Source organism: Neophocaena asiaeorientalis, unplaced genomic scaffold (assembly GCF_003031525.2).
Source record: "Neophocaena asiaeorientalis asiaeorientalis breed wild unplaced genomic scaffold, Neophocaena_asiaeorientalis_V1.1 scaffold684, whole genome shotgun sequence".
Taxonomy (NCBI): domain Eukaryota; kingdom Metazoa; phylum Chordata; class Mammalia; order Artiodactyla; family Phocoenidae; genus Neophocaena; species Neophocaena asiaeorientalis.
Window position 1 is genome coordinate 1,558,359 of NW_020174048.1, and position 20,707 is coordinate 1,579,065.

Below are 20,707 nucleotides of genomic sequence, written 5' to 3' on the forward strand. Positions count from 1 at the left end.
AGCTGACAACTGAAGCATAATGGCTGCTTCGATTTTGTTAACAGCCGATCCCACTGGGAAGACTGTCCACTGAGGTATTTGATTTTTACTTTTTAAATAAGAGAAGTCAAATATTTCACCACCAAAACCCTTTTACGATGGGCATTCTCTGAAGGTAAGATAAAATACATCCTTGACATGTACTAGCTACTAAAAGTCCAATTAAATATCAACGCTGTGGAGGTGCGGAAGGCTGCCATTTGTAGAACATTTTTTCACCCACAAGATGCTTTTGCCGCCCAACTGGCATCGCCTGGGTGGTGTGGGTGAGGGAAATCCTGAAGTTTGGGATTCTAAATCAATACGGTTATTCTAGAGCCCCAGAGCGGAACAGATACCCCAAGTGAGTAAGAGTGCTGGGCGGAAGAACTTACAATGAAATCTTCATGATTCTTTACCAACTGTAAAAACAGGCAGCGGACATCCCCACTCTGAGAAATACTGTGTGTCTAAAAATAAACTGTTTAGTCACTAACCCATATGGTTATTAAAGAATGGGGTAGATAGTGCCATAGTGGGGAACATACAGGAGATTCCATACAACATTTTGGAAATAAAGTCTTGTGAACCAAAACAATGGCTTTCCATAACAGCCACTGTGCTCGCCCCAGACAATGGGTAACTTAGACACACAAACAAAAGACAAACAACAGAAGCTTCCAAAAAGGCAAAGGAAACACCTGCTACTTTTTAAATGGAAGAAGACACTAATGACTATTTCATATGGAGCCTTTACAATAACATATGCTTCACCGTAGTGACCACAAAATGAGATTTAAAGCTGTAGAAAATGATCAGTCCAGCAATATCTACAGTTAGTGGGGAATTTTGTGTCTTTTCAGGTTATCTCTATCGGCAATAGGAGAAAACATGTTTATAGACAAAAAAAGGTTACTCGTCTTTCAGAAACAACATGTAAAAAAGGATGGCAATATATGCATAGATACCACAGACAACAGTAAAATGCCTCTAAATTGGAAACAACAGCACAACACTGATTATTTTGATTAAAAAATAGCATGAGACAAATTCCAGAAAAGTGAAACCATACGGAGGCTACTTCTCATGTCCACATTCCTGATGTGTCAGAAGGAGACTTAAGAGATGCTGAAATAGTTCACAAGTCACATGAAGGAAAAATGGGTCAATCTGGACTGGTCTTCAGAGACAGAAACTTTTTTTTTTTTAACAAAAAAGACTATTGAAAAGTTTGGGGAAAGTTCTTCTCTTTGTGACTGACCCCCCCCCCACGCCCCCCCACCATGAAAGGTCCTTTCAGACATCCACATCCTAGGTGGTCCACGGGGCCCCAGGGCATCTGAAATCAATGGTACTTTTGTCAACACCTCCTTGAAATATCCAATGGCACACATTTCTTTTATGCTTTAAGCCTCTGTGAAATACAGTAAGGACACTTGGAAACTCCAGGGGGTGGGGGGCGGATGTAGCATTTTTATTAAAAAAAAAAAGGAAAAGGTGAGGGGCTTCCCCAGGCTACTCAGGGTGGGAATGGGATATGGGATCTTGGCTGTGCCTGCAGGCGCCTCTCCCATCTATGAGCCAACTCCCTGTCGGTTTATTCCAGGAATTCCTGTTGACGCAAAGCCAACAGAATATAGAGATCCGTGGGGCAATAAATGGTGGAAATGGGAATGACAGTGAATTCCTGGAACGGCCAACGTCAGACCCGAGGCAGAAAGATTCAATTCTAGAGTTATCTCCTACGGCAGTGACACTGCCCGATGAAACTTCCCAAAGAACGGGAAACGTCAATGCCAAAAGTAGAAGGACGCTTGATGTCTTTGAAAATATTTATTCCTGCTTGTTCAAAGTGTTTAGGAACATCTGGACTAGGTTTGATATAAAAACTTGATAAATGTAGAAAGGCACTAATGTATTCTAACAAAGTTTCAGGGCATTAAAAACGCACCCACCCGGGGCTTTATTTTAAGTTCTAAGATAAGATTAGATGCTATAAATAACTAAAATCCCATGTTGAACACATGAATAAAGGGTTTTCTATGATAGTAAATTGCTAGTCTCCTGGAAACATACACAGAAAAGGTATAATATTTAATAAATATAAAATGCATACAATTAAAATACACAAATATACATGTGTATATGTATGCACACATATATGATGTATCCATTTCAAAAATCTGAGGTTATTTATTGTAATATGTATATCTTAATTCTAAGAAGAATCATCTTATTCCAGGCACTTTTACTACTTCAGTGACTGTTAGGAAAGGATACAGGATGACAATTCAGCATCCCTCATCCTCCATAAATGTCAGTTTCAAAGGACTAATCTATTCATCTTTCTGATCAACATGCTATTTCCATGACTCATCTTTCCTTCCAAGATAACTGACATTTTTGAAGGGCACCCTTTTTGTTAAATTTTATTTTTTTTCTACTAAAGAAGTCTTTTTAATCTTCTGGAATTAAGGAGTTCATTTTCATCCACAAAGTTCTTTTTGTTTACTTCCTTGGTCTGATTATTCTACTTGAGGGTATGCAGATGGCTACATATCCTTTTTCATCAATGCTATCCTCAAAATAAAGTCCTAAAAATACCAGTGGCAATGAACATTTAGACATCTCCTTTTTGGTTAGTAGCCGTTTCATGGAATGTCTGTGTTTGAAATAGATCAGTATTACACAAGTAAAGATGCATAAAAAAAGATAAAGGGCAGAAGAATACCCTCATTTCCACCATCTCCAAATCAGAAACTTTAGCTCCACCTTTCAGCAATTTCACAGTAATCAAAGTAAAATCTGGGTCAAGGCTGAAAAATTAATCGCACAAATGGAAGACCAAGAATCAAAAAGCAAAACCCAAAAGGAACACAACAAGAGACTTACTGCAAGAAAAAAACGGAGTTTTGGGTAGACACACATCGCTCGTGAGCCAGTGCAATGGCGTGTTTGGTGAAAACGGGTGATGGGATTTTTTTTTTTTTTTGCTGTGTGCGGGCCTCTGACTGTTGTGGCCTCTCCCGTTGCGGAGCACAGGCTCCGGACGCGCAGGCTCAGCGGCCATGGCTCACGGGCCCAGCCGCTCCGCGGCACGTGGCATCTTCCCGGACCGGGGCACGAACCCGCGTCCCCCTGCATCGGCAGGCGGACTCTCAACCACTGTACCACCAGGGAAGCCCAAGGGTGATGGGATTTTACGACACAGTCCTAGAAGCACAGCATCCAGACCAGGGAGGAAATAGTCTCCCTTCACTTCACGCTGGTCTGGCCGCTGCTGGAAAGCCAAGTTCAAGTCCGCAGGCCAGGACTCCAGAAGGGAAGTGAGAAACTCAGAAGAAGGAGATTAGAACGAAGGTACAATTTTCATATGAGCAATTGGTCGGGAAGTCAGGGGCACTGGTAATGCAACAGTTGATACTTTAATATGAAAAAAGGTTAGGAGACCACGTTCTTCCCTAAGTTCTGAGATCAGTAGATTTGGAAGGAATGGAGTTGTGATGGGGCCTGTAGAGGGACAATGGAAGAGAAAGCTCACTGGGGTTCCGGGAGCTTTGCGGTTGAAGCGAGATGCTAGAGGATGGGGGTGTCACCTCCCGTACGCCGTGATGGTCATGCTGGTCCCATGAACCATCTGTCAATAGTGCTGAACTGTGCTCTTATTAATGGTATTACATTTTAGTGGTCTAACTGTAACCGAGCAGGACCCTATGCGGTCTTCCCGGGACAGACCCTTCCCCTACACCCTCGGCTGTAGCTCCTCTCTGAAGTACCTAGATAATAGTATCTGATGCACATTTCCTGAGTTGTTTTACAGATGTTAAAAGCCCCACCAAATGGAAGAAATTAAGTACCTGATGATCAAGAGCCCCCAGACCTACTGGCGCCTAAGGATTGATAACTTTAAGCCCTGTGACACCACCTTGTTACCTCTCCATCGACCAACCAGAGAACTGTGCATGAGCTGATCACACACCCTGTGACCCCCCTCCGTCACCTGGCCTTTAGAAACGCTTTGCTGAAACCCCCCGGGGAGTTCGGGGTTTTCTGAGCAATGAGTCACCCATTTTCCTTGCTCGGCCCTGCAATAAACCTTTCTCTGCTCCGAACTCTGACGTTTCTTTCGGTTTCTTTGGCCTCACTGCGTAGGGCCCACGAACTTGCGTTCGGCAACATAATAATGATCGAAGCTCACCTGAAGCTATTGACATAGCTGTATTGTAACCAAAGGCATAACTTCAGCCTTCTTGGATTTCAAATGAAACATCCTAATGCTATTATTTAGTTCAACCTCTTTACCCTTGCCTCTAGTTGACCGGGAGTTTAAAAAAACAGCTATTTAAATATAATACAACTATAGCACTAATATCACTTTACTGTATAACCTGTAGAGGTTAAGTCTGTGTCTTCAGGACGTTCTTCAGTTCTTTTCTATACAACGCTTGAGGAGAAGCAGGCTGACGTCATGCCCCTGGCATCTCCTGATTTCAAAATATACTCTTTAAAGGCAAGAAAAACACTGGCCAGAGGAGAAATTATTTCAAACAAAGATGCGAAGCTGACCAGGGAACAGAAAGAAATCTCCTAGGGGCTCAGATATGCTTTTGCTTTATTTCTTGTCTATGGCATGTCTTACACCGAGTTTCTTTTAAGTGAAGCTGTGGAATCAACCTTATTGTCTGGAAATTTTAAGTGGGATTCAGTGTTAAGCGAGAGTCCCAAAGAAAAATTCTGTTTTTGAGGAAGAGCTGAACTTTTTTAGTTCAACTTTTAGGGGGTGGATTATTTTCTTTTGCAATAACATATCATACTTTTCATTAATTGGGTATTTTTTAGTGAATTTGACTCTAGATATATATGAATCTATTCTGAGTTGTGTGTGTGTGTGTGTGTGTGTGTGTGTGTGTGTGTGTGTTTTCATTAAGTAACCAGGAAAGCCTTTCTTTTCTGGAGTCCTCTAAGAACAGAATGGCTATTCATTAGTCTCAGATGTATTCTTCCGTTCTTCCTGGGTAAGACGTTGGGGAGATTTGTCAAGGTACTGCACCAACAATTCTATCATTCTACGATGAGAAATACAAATATTTGTAAAACAGCAGGTGTTAAATGATGAGGAATTACCCCCAAGGCTTTCGAGTGAGGAAGCCGTCTTCCTGTTTCAGCATTTTGCTTGGATTATCTGGCCTCCTATTCACCCGCCTCTGTCTTTCGGGATGTAATGGTGCGCTTTAGGGGTGTGGGCACATAGTAAACTCTATTAAAGATTTGTGCATCTCGCCCTCAGCGGCAGGTGTATCCAGGCTGCCCAGGTATAAGACAATGGGCTACTTCTCTGAGTTGAGTTGAAAAGAGTAGAAGTGTTAAAAGCAACATCCACAAAAGAAAACCGCTTCCTAGCCAGTCACAGGGTTCTGTTCATTTTGTATCCAATCATTGCACACTCATTTGTCCTCAAAGCCATGGCAGTATGTCTTTTACTGAATTAAGAAAGGCTAGTCTTGTTGGCAGATGCTAAATGCGGGTGCAGGGCATACAAATGACCTTGACATCAGGGTTCTTTCGAAATATATCTTCACGAGGCGTAAAAAAATGCCGTTATCACCATTTGGAGTGTATTTTCTCAAAAAATCATGCAGAGCTAAATACATGCCAGCACTTTAATTACAGAGAGACCAACTTCTCCATAAAATTCATCTGTCCTCTGTTTCTTTATTTAAAACAGACTTTAAGTCTGAAGAACAATTAAGTGCTTTACAAAGACATTTTAATGAAAAACATCAATGGTGACAATGCAGCTCAGAACTTATTAGGCCAAAGATGTTATTTACCCAGAATTAATGACTTCCATTTCATTTCGTTTTGCTTTCTTTCGCTTTGTCCTTTCTGGTTCCAGATCTTTAGGAATCATCCATCCTAACAGTGTTTTGAATACAAAAACTTTTGTTCCTATGGTGGGATTTTAGGGCCCTCGCGGGGGCTTAGGAGGAAACTACCATCATACAGGGCTTGTATTGGGTTACAGGAAGGTCTAGTCCTGCTTTGATTCTTCTAGAATTCAGTCTTCTAGACTGGACACAGAGAGGAAGGGGGCAGGGATATTTTGATCTTTCTAATCAGTGGGGAAACATGCCCTTTTGAAGGCTTGCTTTCTACTTCCCATGTGAGTCAGACATCTGACGACTCGAATGACCTGGTTGTCTACACCACAGTGGGCTAGTTTGGGTGGGATGCCAGAGGGCTCAGAATCACAGGCTGTTCAGGCTCTCAGGTTGAGCAGTTTCTTAAGAAAATTCTGAAATGCCTATAGCATTTAAAAATAAATTCAAATCCACCTGAATGCCAGTGATGTATGTAGCATCTTTGCCTTTGACTATTAAGGACACGGGTAGCTTCTTCTAATTCAAAAAGGAGAAAATAAGGCAGAGAAAAGACGACCCCCTCCCACTGTAGAGTGAGAAATTGTGCCTGTGCCACTTGGTTTGGTCATTTCTGCCATTTTCCTCTGGTTATTATTTACTATCTCTGGAAGAAAATAGGAAGAGTAATTTCAAAAACGTGCAGTCTACTAGCTTTCTCTTTAGTACAGGAGCAGTCCAGTTTAAGAGTGTTTAGACGCAGGGGCGTTTAGCCTCTCGTATAGGCTGCCCCGGTGAACTGGACAGGGATGCCTTTTGCATATGAAGACTCGACCTCTCTTCCTACTTAGCGAGGGAAGACAAATTCAGAGAAGATGTTTCCATTTTCAGATGGCGTTTAGAAAGCACTTCATGTTCGGTAAGAATTCTCCTCTGGTCATTTTAGAAATCCTGCAATTGTTTACTAAGGATGGGCTGGAGGTGAATAGAACGAAATAAAGGTCTTTGAAGACTGGCATTCCTTCTCTAAGAGAAAAGGATACGCTTCAGTGCTGTACTTGTCAAAACATCCCATCGGAGGAAGGAAGACGATGGATTTCCAAAGGCAGAGCTTAAGTCTGGCTTCGAAGAAGAGTAGAATGTTCCTTTCTCTCACCCCGGTTTATCAGTGGTCTCTTGGAGTTGGTGTGAGGTTTTCAGTCAAAACTCAAAACAGTACTATTATCGTTATCCTGGCTCTGACCCACAGATATGTTTTCCTCGAGGCCATGAAAGGAAGGCCATTTCCCCAGAACTGTCAACTTTGGACTGGAACACAGTTAATTATTTTCTCACCATCCTTGGTGCTGATGGCGGGTGTGGATGGCCAGCCTCCCTGAGGTTTTGATCGCTGAGGCCACTGCCCAGAATCCATGGTGCTCCTTGCCCACGTGCATCGACCAGCCAGCCAGCCTCAAGGCATCATTTTTGTGCTTCTGCATATACCATACTTTCACCAATGTCCCAGTTTTCCATAAAAACATCTAATATTAGTCTATGGTCAAAGGGTTGGGAGAACAGGGACCTGCCTAGGTAAAAAAAAAAAGTTATTTTTTTCTCTCAAGTTCATTCTCTCTTCTGCCTGAGCTCTGAGAATGTCTACTCTATGCTCCTTTTGTTTGGATGGAAATTCAGAAGGGAACAGAGGGGTGTGGTTCTCTCAGAAAGAAAGAGTGGGCTTCCCCCGGTATTTCTAGGGCGGTAGACACCTCAGGCAAGATTGAGTGTTTGTAGACACTAGGTAAGCATCTTTCATTAGCAACACCTGGAGACAAGAGCGCAGTATGATTTTTTCATTACGAAGGAATGTGGTCTAGGCTGCCAGAGCGATGTGTGTGTGTGTGTGTGTGTGTGTGTGTGTGTAGTTTCACCAGAAGTGGGACAAATGGATAAATAAAATACGTAAACATTTAGAATTCTTCCTCTGTACTCAGGTACTAAGCTGCCCACGTGTCAGTGCTTCATTATTAATCGCTGATCATGTGCCTACCGTAAATGCTAACTACATTTTTTTAATCAATTATCTGCTCTGCTGTTACCATAGCAGCAGTGCCGTGGGCAATTCCTGTTGTGGTTGATAAATGCTAGGCCACAGCCACTATGATGAATTTTCACCCATGATTTTCATGACTCCTATTATTTAATGATGTATTTTACTGGAGGAAACATGGGAGTCCAGGACAAAGTCTGTCATGCTTCAGATAAGGGACATGGTGGTTTCAATGGCGTGGAAATACATTTTTTCTCTAAGTGCTGACTTTCAATCATCAGATTCTGTCTATAATGACGTTCTCTGAGTCCATGCAGTGAGGTGGTATTAACATTTCGCCTTTTCAGGATTTAATAACGTATTCTTCCTTTCGGATGGGCTCCTGACTGGCCCGTTTTCTATCAAACCGTGACTAGTGTCAGAACGGTGCTTTGAAACTAAACATTTCCCTTACTGGGGTGGGGTTGGGAGCAGGGGAGTAAAGCCAGAGATGCCACAGTTGCTTCTCTCTGCTCCAGCTGCACAATTAAATCATTTCTACAACATTTGATTGAAAGTCCTACTCTAGGGCTTCTCCTGCCGATGCAGGGGACGCGGGTTCGTGCCCCGGTCCGGGAAGATCCCACATGCTGCGGAGCGGCTGGGCCCGTGAGCCGTGGCCGCTGAGCCTGTGCGTCCGGAGCCTGTGCTCTGCAACGGGAGAGGCCACAACAGTGGGAGGCCTGTGCGCCACACACACACACAAAAAAAACCACATCACTTATGTGCGATGTACAAATTAGGCGGGCATCGTCTACATCTGCTGAAGTACTGTTTTCCTTGCAGAAAGTAACCAAGTAATGGAGCTGGCTGTAGCCACAGTGGCATCGGGCTAGCCAGAACCACTGCCGTTCCAGAGACGCACTAAAAATAAGCACACGATGTTGAAAGTAGGTGAGAGCTATGTGTCGACAAAGGTTATACAAGCCCAGAAGCCAGGAGGGGTTTCTGCTATTTCTGAATCATTCTTCACCCTTTCTGGGCTGTGACAGGGCAGAAAATGCGGGCGACGAATTCCGTCAGGTCTGCTGAGCAGACCAGTAACAGGCATCTGCCTGGAGAGGCAGCAGCTGGTTTGGAAAGAGGTCTGACACAGCAGCACTGATGTTTTCATTTCGCGCTCGCACGTGTCTCCCCAGAGCTGAGACAGATGGCCGTGTGGCTTAGGGGAACCCACCGGAGTGGTAGAGCACACACATCTGGAAGATCTATATTCTGAGCATCTCTCTTTGCTCCACAGTGGTCAACCAGCCTTTAGATTTATACTGAGCATTTCAAAGAAAACAATTCAGTTTTATTGCCACAGCCCAGTTATACACATTTGAGGGTAAGGTTTACGATTAGCGATGCACGACAGAAGATACCGCCATCAGCGAGACCCCGGCTCTCCTTGGAAGAGACCTTATTGCCACAGTGACTGTGGTTCAGAGCTGCTCAGGGCCCCTCTGCTCCCTTCCCTGATGCTACGCGTCTGCTTCCTGCATCTCTTGGTTGCTGCCTACCTGGGCTGACAGGCGAGGGCCAAAGCCTGAGTCTCCTGCACCCCATCCATCCGTCACCACCCATCTCCGAGAGCTTTGTGTTCACACTTTGCTTCCTCTCTCACTCTGTTTCTCTCACTTTGATTTATATTGTTGAATTTAAGGAATCTTGTGAGGTCGAGAATTATTTGCTCATACTTTGACCCAAGTCCAGGGACCCACAGACTGTGGGAAACTCTTAGCTACATGAAAAAAATGCAACAGCCAAGCACAACTTGCGCCGGTTCTCAGCCTTTGCTTAAGTGAGTGAGCTTGTCAACTGCACCCTTCCAGGAGCTGAGGCTCCAGTCTTGGGGCTCCTGCTGCCAGGCCCGTGGAGGGCGAATGTGGGGGGGGGATGACTGCACAGTGACGGGGAGATGCCGGGTCCCTCCCTCCGGGTTGGTGGTTCACCTCTGGGACCAGTCACAGTGGTGGTTTCTCCTTTTCCCACCGCAGCTCAACAGGCCGTCTAACCACCCCAGTAATTCCCAACGTTTGGGACTTACTCGGTCTTTGTATGAACCAATTTCTGAATACCTGATTGCCTAGGAAAACAGGCGTCTTGCGAAGGTTAATGCCATTAAAAGGCTGAAATCGCCTATCTGATCTGAGTTTATGGTCAAAAAAGTGTCAGGGGAACAGGAACCTGACTGAGTAACTGAGATAATGAATTAAAATTGACCTCGGCTGGAAAAATCTGAGAACTTCACAACCTTTTTGGTGAGGTAATGCACAAAGGCAAAGGCATCTCTATCCGTTGAATCAGATGCCTCCCCTGTCCTCTCTCCTGTTTTCTATACTATGAAGCTTTGTATCACATGGAGGCGGTCACTCTGCTGTGACTAACAGAAATTCTCTCTGATGCTTGCAGCTCAACTGCCTTCCATCTCCACCGTGCGTAGAGAAAGAAAGAAGAAAAAGAACAGAAAAAGAGGACAGGGCTTCCCTGGTGGCGCAGTGGTTGAGAATCTGCCTGCCGATGCAGGGGACACAGGTTCGTGCCCCGGTCCGGGAAGATCCCACATGCCGCGGAGCGGCTGGGCCCGTGAGCCACAGCTACTGAGCCTGCGCGTCTGGAGCCTGTGCTCTGCAACAAGAGAGGCCGCGATAGTGAGAGGCCCGTGCACCGCGATGAAGAGTGGCCCCCGCTTGCCACAACTAGAGAAAGCCCTCGCACAGAAACGAAGACCCAACGCAGCCAAAAATTAAAAAAAATAAAAATGTTACCATTCTTTAAAAAAAAGAAAAAGAGGACAAAAGGGAGCCCTCCTACACTCCTACAGTGTTGGTGGGAATGTAAATTGGTGCAGCCGCTATGGAGAACAGTGTGGGGTTCCTTAAAAAACTGAAAATAGAACTATCATATGGCCCAGCAATCCCACTACTGGGCACATATCCGAAGAAAACCATGCTTTGAAAAGATACATGCCCCCCAATGTTGACAGCAGCACTATTTACAATAGCCAAGACATGGCAGCAACCTAAATGTCCGTCAACAGAGGAATGGATAAAGAAGATGTGGTACACATATACAATGGAATATTACTCAGCCATAAAAAGGAATGAAATTGTGCAATTTGCAGAGACGTGGATCGGCCTAGAGATTATCCTACTAAGTGAAGTAAGTCAGAGAAAGACAGGTATCATATGATATCATTTATATGTAGAATCTAAAAAAATGATACAAATGAACTTATTTACACAACCGAAATAGACTCACAGACATAGAAAACAAACTTACGGTTACCAAAGGGGAAAGGGGAAGGGGAGGGAGGGAAAAATTAGTAGGAGTTTGGGATTAACAGACACACACTACTATGTCTAAAATAGACAACAAGGACCTACTGCAGAGCACAGGGAACTCTATTCAATATCTTGTAATAACCTATGATAGAAAAGAATCTGGAAAAGAATACAGATTTACATACATATATTTAAACCTGAATCACTTGGCTGTACACCCGAATTGTTGTAAATCGACTATACTTCAGTAAAAAAGCAAAAAGAATACAAAAAGATATGGGGGCTGGGCATCTTTGTCTGGCGTGATGAGTATGTGACCATTAGCGGTGGAGAAAGTTCGAGAATTTAGTGAGTTGCCTTTCTTTGTGGACAGTACCCTGTGGAGTACTGCTGGATTAGGACTTACACTTTCTAATTTCTCCAGTATACTTAATAGGGATTATTTGAAGTAGAAACTCTCTAACGACAACAAAGTCTTAACTCATTTCTTAATATACGATATTTGTTTTTCTCTTTCTGACGTATTTCACTCTGTATGACAGTCTCTAGATCTAACCACGTTAACTCACTTCTTAAAGTTATTTCTTTTTTTGATTCACTAAGCAACTGAAGAGATGGCTGGAAAACTGGCTAGAGAATCACAACTCTTGAGTCAAGACAGCAAAATCTCTTTTCTCTGACTGTGTGCTTCCCCCCATCCCCTGGAATCTCCTCCATATAGGTTAACATCTGGCCAGAGGTGTGCAGACACAAAAGATCACTGGACTGGAACACGAACTCATCTGAAAGTCGGAGAGCTCGAGTTCGGTTCTGGACTGAGACGGGAGCAAGTCACTTAGCCCCAAATGTCACTGTCCTCCCATGAGAACTGGCGGATGTGGCTAGGGCACCCTCTGCACCTCCCAGCGCTGGCCCGGGAGTGAAGGGTGCGCAGACCGCTGGGCCTCAGCTCCCCCCCTTCCTGCCCCCTCTACCGATTTGCTGGAATGATCCACGGGGCGGCTGGCTCTGTCTGCGAGATGCAATTCTCTTCCTGTGACAACGCGCCACCCGCCACTTCAGGGCGGGGAGTCTGGCTCGATACAGAGCTTGCTCTCTTGGTTAGGACGAGAAGTCCTTTGGAACCAGAATCCACAGTACCTTTGTGATTTCTGCTTAGAGTCTACAAGTTACCCAGTAACATACAGTTTCTGGTGTTGGCTGTCACCATGGCGAGGAAAACATTAACTGGACCCCGTGCCCATATAAGGCAGAGTGAGCCTGGAGCTCGGGGAGCGTGGCTCTGCGGCCAGGCCCCGTCACAGCTGCTACGGTGGCACCGAGGGGAAAACAGACAGCAAGGGACCCCAGGGGAAGCTGTGGGAAAGAACAAACTATGCACACAGCTCTCGGAGTGGCAAAATCCACCCCACGGCTATTTTTGTGTATTACATTACTTATGAAAAATACTACCAATCCAAAAGCAGGGCAGAAATAGCTCTGCTTTCGATAGGACCCCATTTGGGTAGACTTGCTAATGAACAAATATTTAATATACATACACCAGGTTCGTAGAATGGACACGGACATTCTATTTTCATAAATGACTGCGTAAAGTATATGCGACCGTCCTAACAATAAATACACTGGGCTCACCCTGTAGACAACGATAAATGGCGTTAGTTATTTCTCCTCACTGGGTTTTCTTCTTATCTCTTACTGTCAGCCATTCCTATCACCTTATTGATCAATATTCAATAGCACACCTGAATCAATCGGGCAGCCCCGGGTGCTGACAGTTAGAACCACCGAGTTTGGATCTGTGTGGTCCAGGAACGGGGTCTACGTCTCTCTTCATGACTCCAAACGCTCCAGAGAGTGGCACCTGCAGGCCAGTCCCCTGGTGGGGTACCGCTGGCTCTTGAACAAACTACCCGGACAACTGCCAAGTCTCAACTTAGTTTGACCAAGATTGATAATGTGTCTCAAGGAAAGTCAAGCCCATGCTAGGTCACTCATGTTAATGAAATTAACCAGAAGGTGTCATTTCCTACTTTTTGGCAATGCGTAGAAACAGAGACAAGGTATTTTCTTAATCAGGGATGACAGGAAATAACACCTGTGCTGTAAACTTAACTAAACTAGAAAGACCAGGGGACCTGCAGAAATTCTCTTCTGATGACCTCTTTGAGAAGACCCTCGGCGTCATTTAAGAATCCGCTGCTGTGCAGACGGCATCACATACGGAAATAATCAGAATGAACTACCTTTATGGAAGAACAGCGTTCTTGCAAAAGCATTATGGGAGTTATGTTCACATATTGGTTCTACGTTAACTAATCATAAAGAGTGAAAAAGAACAGACCCAGCCCCCTTCTACTCAGTCTGGGTTCTGTTTGGCAGATCCCAGGGAGAATGCAGGTCCTATCAGAGCTGGGGTCCCTCCAACTCGGGCATGTCTCACAGTTGCTTGTACAACACTCGTTTGCCTTCTCTGTGCCTGCAGAAGCCTGAGCTAGCCAAGCGCTGGGGAGGGGAGAGCCCTGCAGTCAGGCTTTTCACCACTGCCCCAGAACCATCGCTGGGAAAATCTATAGCAAGGGACCCCAGGGGAATTTAAGTCTCACGGAACAGTTTCCATATATTTAAAAATACTTCTCCTTGTTAAATGCCGATAAAGCATCTTCAACTAGCACCTGCTTAAGCACAAAGTCCCCACTCCAATCAGAGGAACCCTTTACTAAAGCAACAACAGCAAAAACTGTCACGATGAACACAGCCCGCGGAGACGGAAGCTTTGACCTCCTGGCAGAAGATCACTCCTCGACTGTGAGCTATGCCACTAAAATAATGGGGAATCGCATGTTAGTACATAAGCCCACCACACTTATAAAGGGGTTCCCTGCCACGCCTTTTACGTATTTGACTTTTGGGGGCGACTCAGGTAGGGAAGGATGTAGGGTATGACACCCAACCTCAGAAGCGGGTCTCCAACCAGACGTCTCTTCCTCCTGGTGGGTGGGGATGGAGCACGGCTACTTTGAAAACTGACTTTAGAATTCAACTTGGTGAAATGCATTTGGAGCCCCCGAGGATGGCTGTAATTCCCGGTTCCAACAAGGACAGGGCAATGCAGGCGAGAAGCCCCAGTGGCCTCTTACTACCTGGTGTCGGACAAGCATGAATCCTAGAGGGAACTGCGTGATTCCAAAGCATAAGGACTCAGAAGACTTTGTGATGTAAAACGAAATACTGCTTCTCACAGTGCCACACACCAAAATGGGCTTAGACGTGTAAACAATTCCTTTTTAAAATCAGCAATACCAAGACTCAAACATCAGCTTTAAAGGCTACACTTTGATTGAACGTATGACACCCAAAATCAGGTCCGTATTTCAAACTCTGCCAGATGTTACGGTGATAATTTGGGGGGACCGTTTTTCTCTGACTTACCTATGAAGTGGGCTTTACATAAAGGGCATTCAGGGAATGAGTGGGATCATTTTAAAAGCCAAAGCGATTCTCAGCGGTATAATGGCAGCGCCCTCTAGTTTAAATGGCTATTGCAGTATAAATGCGACTGCTTTCTTTAGGCAGTGTTTTTACAAAATGTATGCTTATATATGATATAAATATAAAACGCAGTTGCATTATGTGTACCTATATGCATACACGTGTATTTGTGACAACAAACAAGAGAAAAGAGGCTTGAGAAAGTTAACGCAGTTCTCAATGTATTAAGAAAGTGGTATAAATCGACCCAATTTTGCATTATATTATTGTTTGCTCTGTGGGAAAGAACGCGCCTGTATTAAATTTCTTAGGAATGTGTGCAAAGGACTTAACCAGGCAGGATGCGGCACTTCGTTCAAAGTGGATGTGTAAGGAAGGTAATACTGCAGTGCTGCGACTTACCCATCCTCCTTTCTCGGGATAGCACTGGCAGCCCCCACTGCAGTCTCTCCCTCCACAGGGCACATCGAACTTCTTCACGCCCTGCAAAAATGAAACACAAAGCAGAGAAGTTACCACAACACTGCAGCTACACGATGCGTCATAGTGCCAGGTGCTGAGAGCCCTTCCAATTCTAACAACTACTCATTCAAAACTTTCGGTAAGTCTTTAAAAAAATAGAACTTAATTTTCAGAGCAGTTTTAGGTCCATAGCAAAAGGTACAGAGACTTCATGCACAGCTCCCCCGGGCCCCAAGCTCTCAACCAAGAACATCCCTCACCAGACGGGACATTCCTTACCATCAGTGAACCTCCACTGACACCATCACCACCCAAAGTCCACAGTTTACATCAAGGTCGCTCTTGCTGCTGTACGTTCTATGGTCAATAAGCCTTTTTTCAGTGCCTATTAAATGCCAGATGCCAAGCTAGATCCTGGGGCTCAAAAGTCAAGGAGAACTTTGCCTGGATCCAGGGATCCCACGTGAAGTGAGCCTTGGATACTGTGTTAAGCCCTTTAGCTTGGAGGAGGAGTCCAGGCACGTAGGAAGCAGCCCTTCATTCTGCCTGGCAAGGTGGGGGATGGATTCTGGGAGGAGGCGTCCAAGGCTGAGTAGGATGGGGTTAAGATAAACGCGCAGGGCACTCCAGGCCCCATTACACAGCACGGGTCCCGGTGAATTACAGGGAGAAGGGGCTTCTGATCCGGAGGCAGAATTTGCAAATACACCTGGTAGGTGTATTTGTAGGTGTATTGCAAATACACCCTCACCTCCATCACAGGGTACCCGCCATCCACGGAGAAGCCCCGCGCCCCTTCCCTTTCCCTGAGACGTGCTCATCTAGGGTGCCGAAGAGGAGGGGTTGGGGAAGAGGCTTCTCTTAAGTATTTATTCAGTCGGGTCGGGGTGACCTCAGTGAACTTTTCATCAGACACCGAGATGTAACTCCTTGATGACTTTAGTGGATGACTGGGCGAGCTCTCTGGCTGGACGACTCCAGCGAGGAAAAATGCACTTATTTCTTGCCCTCGATCTCAGAATTTCAGGCAAAAGATGGGCTTGGCGACTGGACCGTGTCTGAGCTCTTCCTTTCAGACTGTGTCCACAGCACTAAATATTTTGAGTAGGAAATGACAATCAGATTGGCCCTCCCCCGCTCTCTGCTCAGCCAAGTGTCAGCCCTGTCCACTCCCACCCCCATCACCCCCGACGGGCGAGTAAGCACAGCTGGTCACTGGGGAACCTCCATCTGGCTTGACACTCTTGGCCAGACCATTCGGAGCCCCCACGGAGCCCATCCGGTGGGGACCCTGGGCGCGGTGAGCTCTGGTGAGCACTCTGCCAAGCCTTACGGAGCAGACACCACTTCCCGACAACAGAACCCATCCCAGCTTTAAACAAAATCGCATTTCACCATAGCGACTCCATCCTCTCCTGAGCTATCTCAGTGACTAAACAGGGGGTCACTTGGGGACTCCCTCTGAAGTTTTCTGCCTGTTTTTTGTGTTAGCACATCTGCCGGCATCTTCCCTGTTCCCGAAGGTTCACGTCAAGGTGCAGATGGGGCTGCCTGGCCACCTCGGCAGCTCCTACCGGCACGAGGCTTCCTGGACGGTCAAGCTTAGCGGGCACACGAGTAAACCCTGACTCAACACCATCTGGCCAGAGTTGACCTTAGACCTCATGAGCAATGCACTGTCCTTTCTGTAGAGGTGATACATTCCTTTCCTTTGCTAACTATTTTCTACCGAGAGGTCTCATTTGAGAGTCTCCCATTTTTTGTTCTTATTATCATTCTTTACCTAAACTAAAATCGGTGGCATCAGTCACTACTTTGAAGAATTCAAAAAAATCTGAAAATCTCAAACCCTTTAAAGAAACCAGCACCTCCAAAGCCTTTTGAATCTCTTGGTTATCCTTCTGTCCTAAGGCAATGGGACAGCCCAAGCTCCATAATGTAAGAGCAAACATGGATAAAATCCTTTCATGCCCTCCAAATATGATACAAGGTATTTGCCAATTTTTTTTATGGCTTCAGTGTTTAACTTCAGTGGGGCTCATTTTTAAATCCCACAATTTTGCATATTTGGTTTTTTTACAACCAGCTCCATGCCAAGCCATCGGCGTATGGGTTATGATGAGCACCAAAGTGAGAGGAACCCGGATGGGCCGCCGCATTTGTACTCTGTATCACGTACGACCGTGACGTGAACAGGTGCCTTGGCAAGGTGTCCCTGGCTCACACAATCATAATTCATTTACCAGTCGTTTGGAAAGGGTAGGGGGACTCCCCAGGCTGAAGGGTGAAGCATAAACCCCTATTCCCCATCTGGTGTTTCACATGCTATTTTTAATTTTGATTTTAAAGCCACTTGCCAAATCTCCGTATATAAATCAATGGTTGAAATGATTTTAATGGTTTCAAATCGATCTAACAGACTTTCTGTTCTAGGTTTAGGACATGCACTGGATTTAGTTATAGCAATGAGTTCTTCACAACCCGCTCAAAATTCAATAGCACTTTTCTGCTTTTGGAACTAAGACTTACAGGCTTGAAAGCTCCTGGCCTCAATGCTTTTCAACCACGTGTGCATGGCTCAGATACTCCGACACAGGAGGTGAGGGAGACCTTGTTGAGAAGCAGCCCTCCACCCAACAAGCCAATTTCCATCATGGAAACTCCAGCCCTCCTGTGCGTGTTTCCCATCAGCATCTTACATATCCTACAGAGGGGCTCATAAGAATTCCAACAGCGACAAGAGCCCTAAGTACCTCCTTCTGGAATGTCAGGTCTCCAGGATGAACAGAAGTATTTACTTCACTAGGGCGGGGCAAGTGCTCCAGACATCTCTCAGAGGCTGAACAAGTCGCAAGTTGAGCCTTGGCATTCCTCTGACAGGACCTGGGCTCTGGAACATTCTCAAGGTACATATACGCTCCTGAGGGCCTCGGATGAGGAGTGTCTGAAGTGCTACGCGGGGTCCTGCGTCTGTGTTCCAGCCCCAGCCCCCCCAAAAAAGCTCAGTCCAACCACTGCCCAGCCCAAGCCCTTGAGTCTACGCCTGCGTTTACCGCTCAGCGCAACTCAAAGACCAACCGTGGTCCTCTTGTCAGCTCCTTGATGAAGGTGACAAGCTTCCTCCCCACCTCACACCCACCTCAAGAGTCTGCCCCCCACCCTCCAAGATGACAAGCTGGCCCTGGCTCAGACCTTAACTTCAGAGTTTCCAGGAGGGCATGATTTCACCGAAAGGTCCAAGCTCTCTCAGAAACATCAATTCAATCCTCCATTAGTTTCTCACTTCAAGTCTGAATCCCCGTCGGTCACACGGTGTAGAGCAATACTCCCGCAGCCGCTCTCCCTGAGCTCCCCTGCAGGTCACCGAGGTCAACGTCCAGCATCTCAGTGGGAGATGCAGCTCCCAGGGCCAGGAGGCTCCTGGAGACTCACTGTCACGGACCAGCTCCATCTACTCAACCGAGCAGGCCAAACGCTCGCCCTGGTTTGGACACCCTTCATCCCAGCGCAGACAAGCGCTCACGGCCCCATAGGACCAATGATCCTGAAGATCCGTGAAAACCGCAAGGACTCCCATCCCTGGAGAATGCTCGAATCCAACACGCACGGGTTCCTCCTGCCCCAGAGTCACACAGAAACCCACCCAGGCTCCGGGCCCCGGCGGAGCCTTCACCACACACTTCCCAGCCCGGAGCATTCAGGGAAACACTTTCCTTCAACTGCGTCAGCCAAGGGACCCTAACCCGCAGTTCCAAACACATAGGACAGCTGGAAGGAGATCATTTATCCACCTTTTCACTTTGCAAATTCACTCCTCCCTCTGTCCCTCCGTCCCTCCCTTCCTTCCTTCTCCAGTGTTTACTCTGGGTGATGCACGGTGCTGGCCGCGGGTACACAGCGGGGAAGAGACCATGTAAACAAGTAGACGAGAACGAAACCTACATCATTTCAATTATGGCAAGTGCCATGAAGAAGGGGGGTAGTCCGGAGTGAATAAGAGAGAAGAAAGCCCCACATGTCAAATCACGCCTGGTGACAGAGGACTGAGCGCCGGCCTTTCTCCTGCGCTGTGCTGTGCCCCGTTCCTCCGTACGTGCCCACCCTGAGAGGCCGACCTCCCGCCGTGTAACCCAAGGCCTCTGCTGCTGGAACCGTGGGGACAGACGGGGAGCCGCCAGCCCTCAGGCCCAGCATCGTTATGACCAGGACTCAGAGCAGCTAGGACTGGAGCGAATTGGAACCCACCCTTCTCACGACCCTTAGGATGCACCCACGTTGCTTCCGGGCCAGGACTCCATTTCAACTCACTGCTGATTTATCGTCCAAGACAGACAGCCCATGGCCTAGGACATCCTGAACCCTACTTCTCAACCAAGAACCATCTACGCCGCTACGAAGATGCGTTATCATTTCAGACCGTGGATCTAACTTCCAAACTGTGGAAGGAGGGGCACCAGGGGGATGAACCGCTACTTCCGGCAGCAGATGAACGAGCATCACTGAGGACACTCCCATCCTGGCGGCCACCTCTTCCGCCACCAGACTAGAGACCAGCCCCACTGGCCTCATCCGCTCCTTCCAGGGAAGGTAGAGGAATTTAGCCTGCTGGGACACGGGGGAAGGACGTGAATTTCTTTTTTTACAGAAATTTTCTATTCTTTAAAAATTAACTTTTATTGGAGTAGGGCTGATTTACAATGTTGTGTTAGTTTCAGGTGTACAGCCCAGTGAATCAGTTATACATATACATATATCCACTTTCCTTTAGATTCTTTTCCCACGTGGTTCATTACAGAATATTGAGTGGAGTTAAGGGACAATGAATTTCGACATCACGGTAAGCTCTTGACATCTCAGAAAGTGTTGCAGAGCTGATAGGAGTAGTTTTGAAAACTCAATGTGAAATATAAGCTTTGGGAAGTAAGAGAGAAGCAGCATAAACGTAAGAAGCCCAGCAGACCAGGAACGTCTCTGAGCTGCACCTGGAAGAGATGAAGGGTAGGTAATCCTTGCAACAATTAATAGGAAGAAAACCCATACTGGCAAAGAAGGAGTGGAGTGGGAGGGGAATGGGGAGAGGACGGAGGCTGATTGATTCGAGGCGGGGGCTCAGACACGGCGTCAGAGGCGATCCATCGCGCCTGACATGCCGCTGCTTCGTCTACGCCCTCGCTACCCCCAGCCTGCTGTGTGGACGCAGCGTCGGCATCGCCCCGGTGCTAGTTAGGATTGCAGACCCCGCCCCAGGTTTCCCAGTTCAGAACCTGCTTTCTAGCAGGATTTCCAGGTAAGCACGTGAAGTCTGGAGCACCGCGCTAGGCTAACGGGCTGGCATGGAGAAAGGGGAATTTGCTTCCAGACAATGAGGCAACTGCAAACCACTGAGCCATCTCTTCAGTGGAAGAAAAGTACTACTTCCTGCAGGGTCACTGTGTCCCTGCCTAATGTGGACCCAGGCATGTCCATCCTAGACGAGGGCCAGCCCTTGACATCCTTTGCCCCCTGCCCCCTGGGGCACAATTAGGGTGGCTCTGAGCACCCAG

General features: G+C 46.5%; 1 protein-coding gene across 3 annotated transcripts in view; it reads right to left on the reverse strand.

The window, feature by feature from the left end:
- The window catches only part of COL4A2 (collagen type IV alpha 2 chain), a 176,680-nt gene that overhangs the window by 107,525 nt on the left and 48,448 nt on the right, over nucleotides 1-20,707 (reverse strand). For all 3 annotated transcript variants that reach the window (XM_024753978.1, XM_024753976.1, XM_024753977.1), the window contains exon 4: nucleotides 15,105-15,185. In XM_024753978.1, coding sequence (XP_024609746.1) covers nucleotides 15,105-15,185 — 81 coding nt within the window. The remainder of the gene's footprint in view (nucleotides 1-15,104; nucleotides 15,186-20,707) is intronic.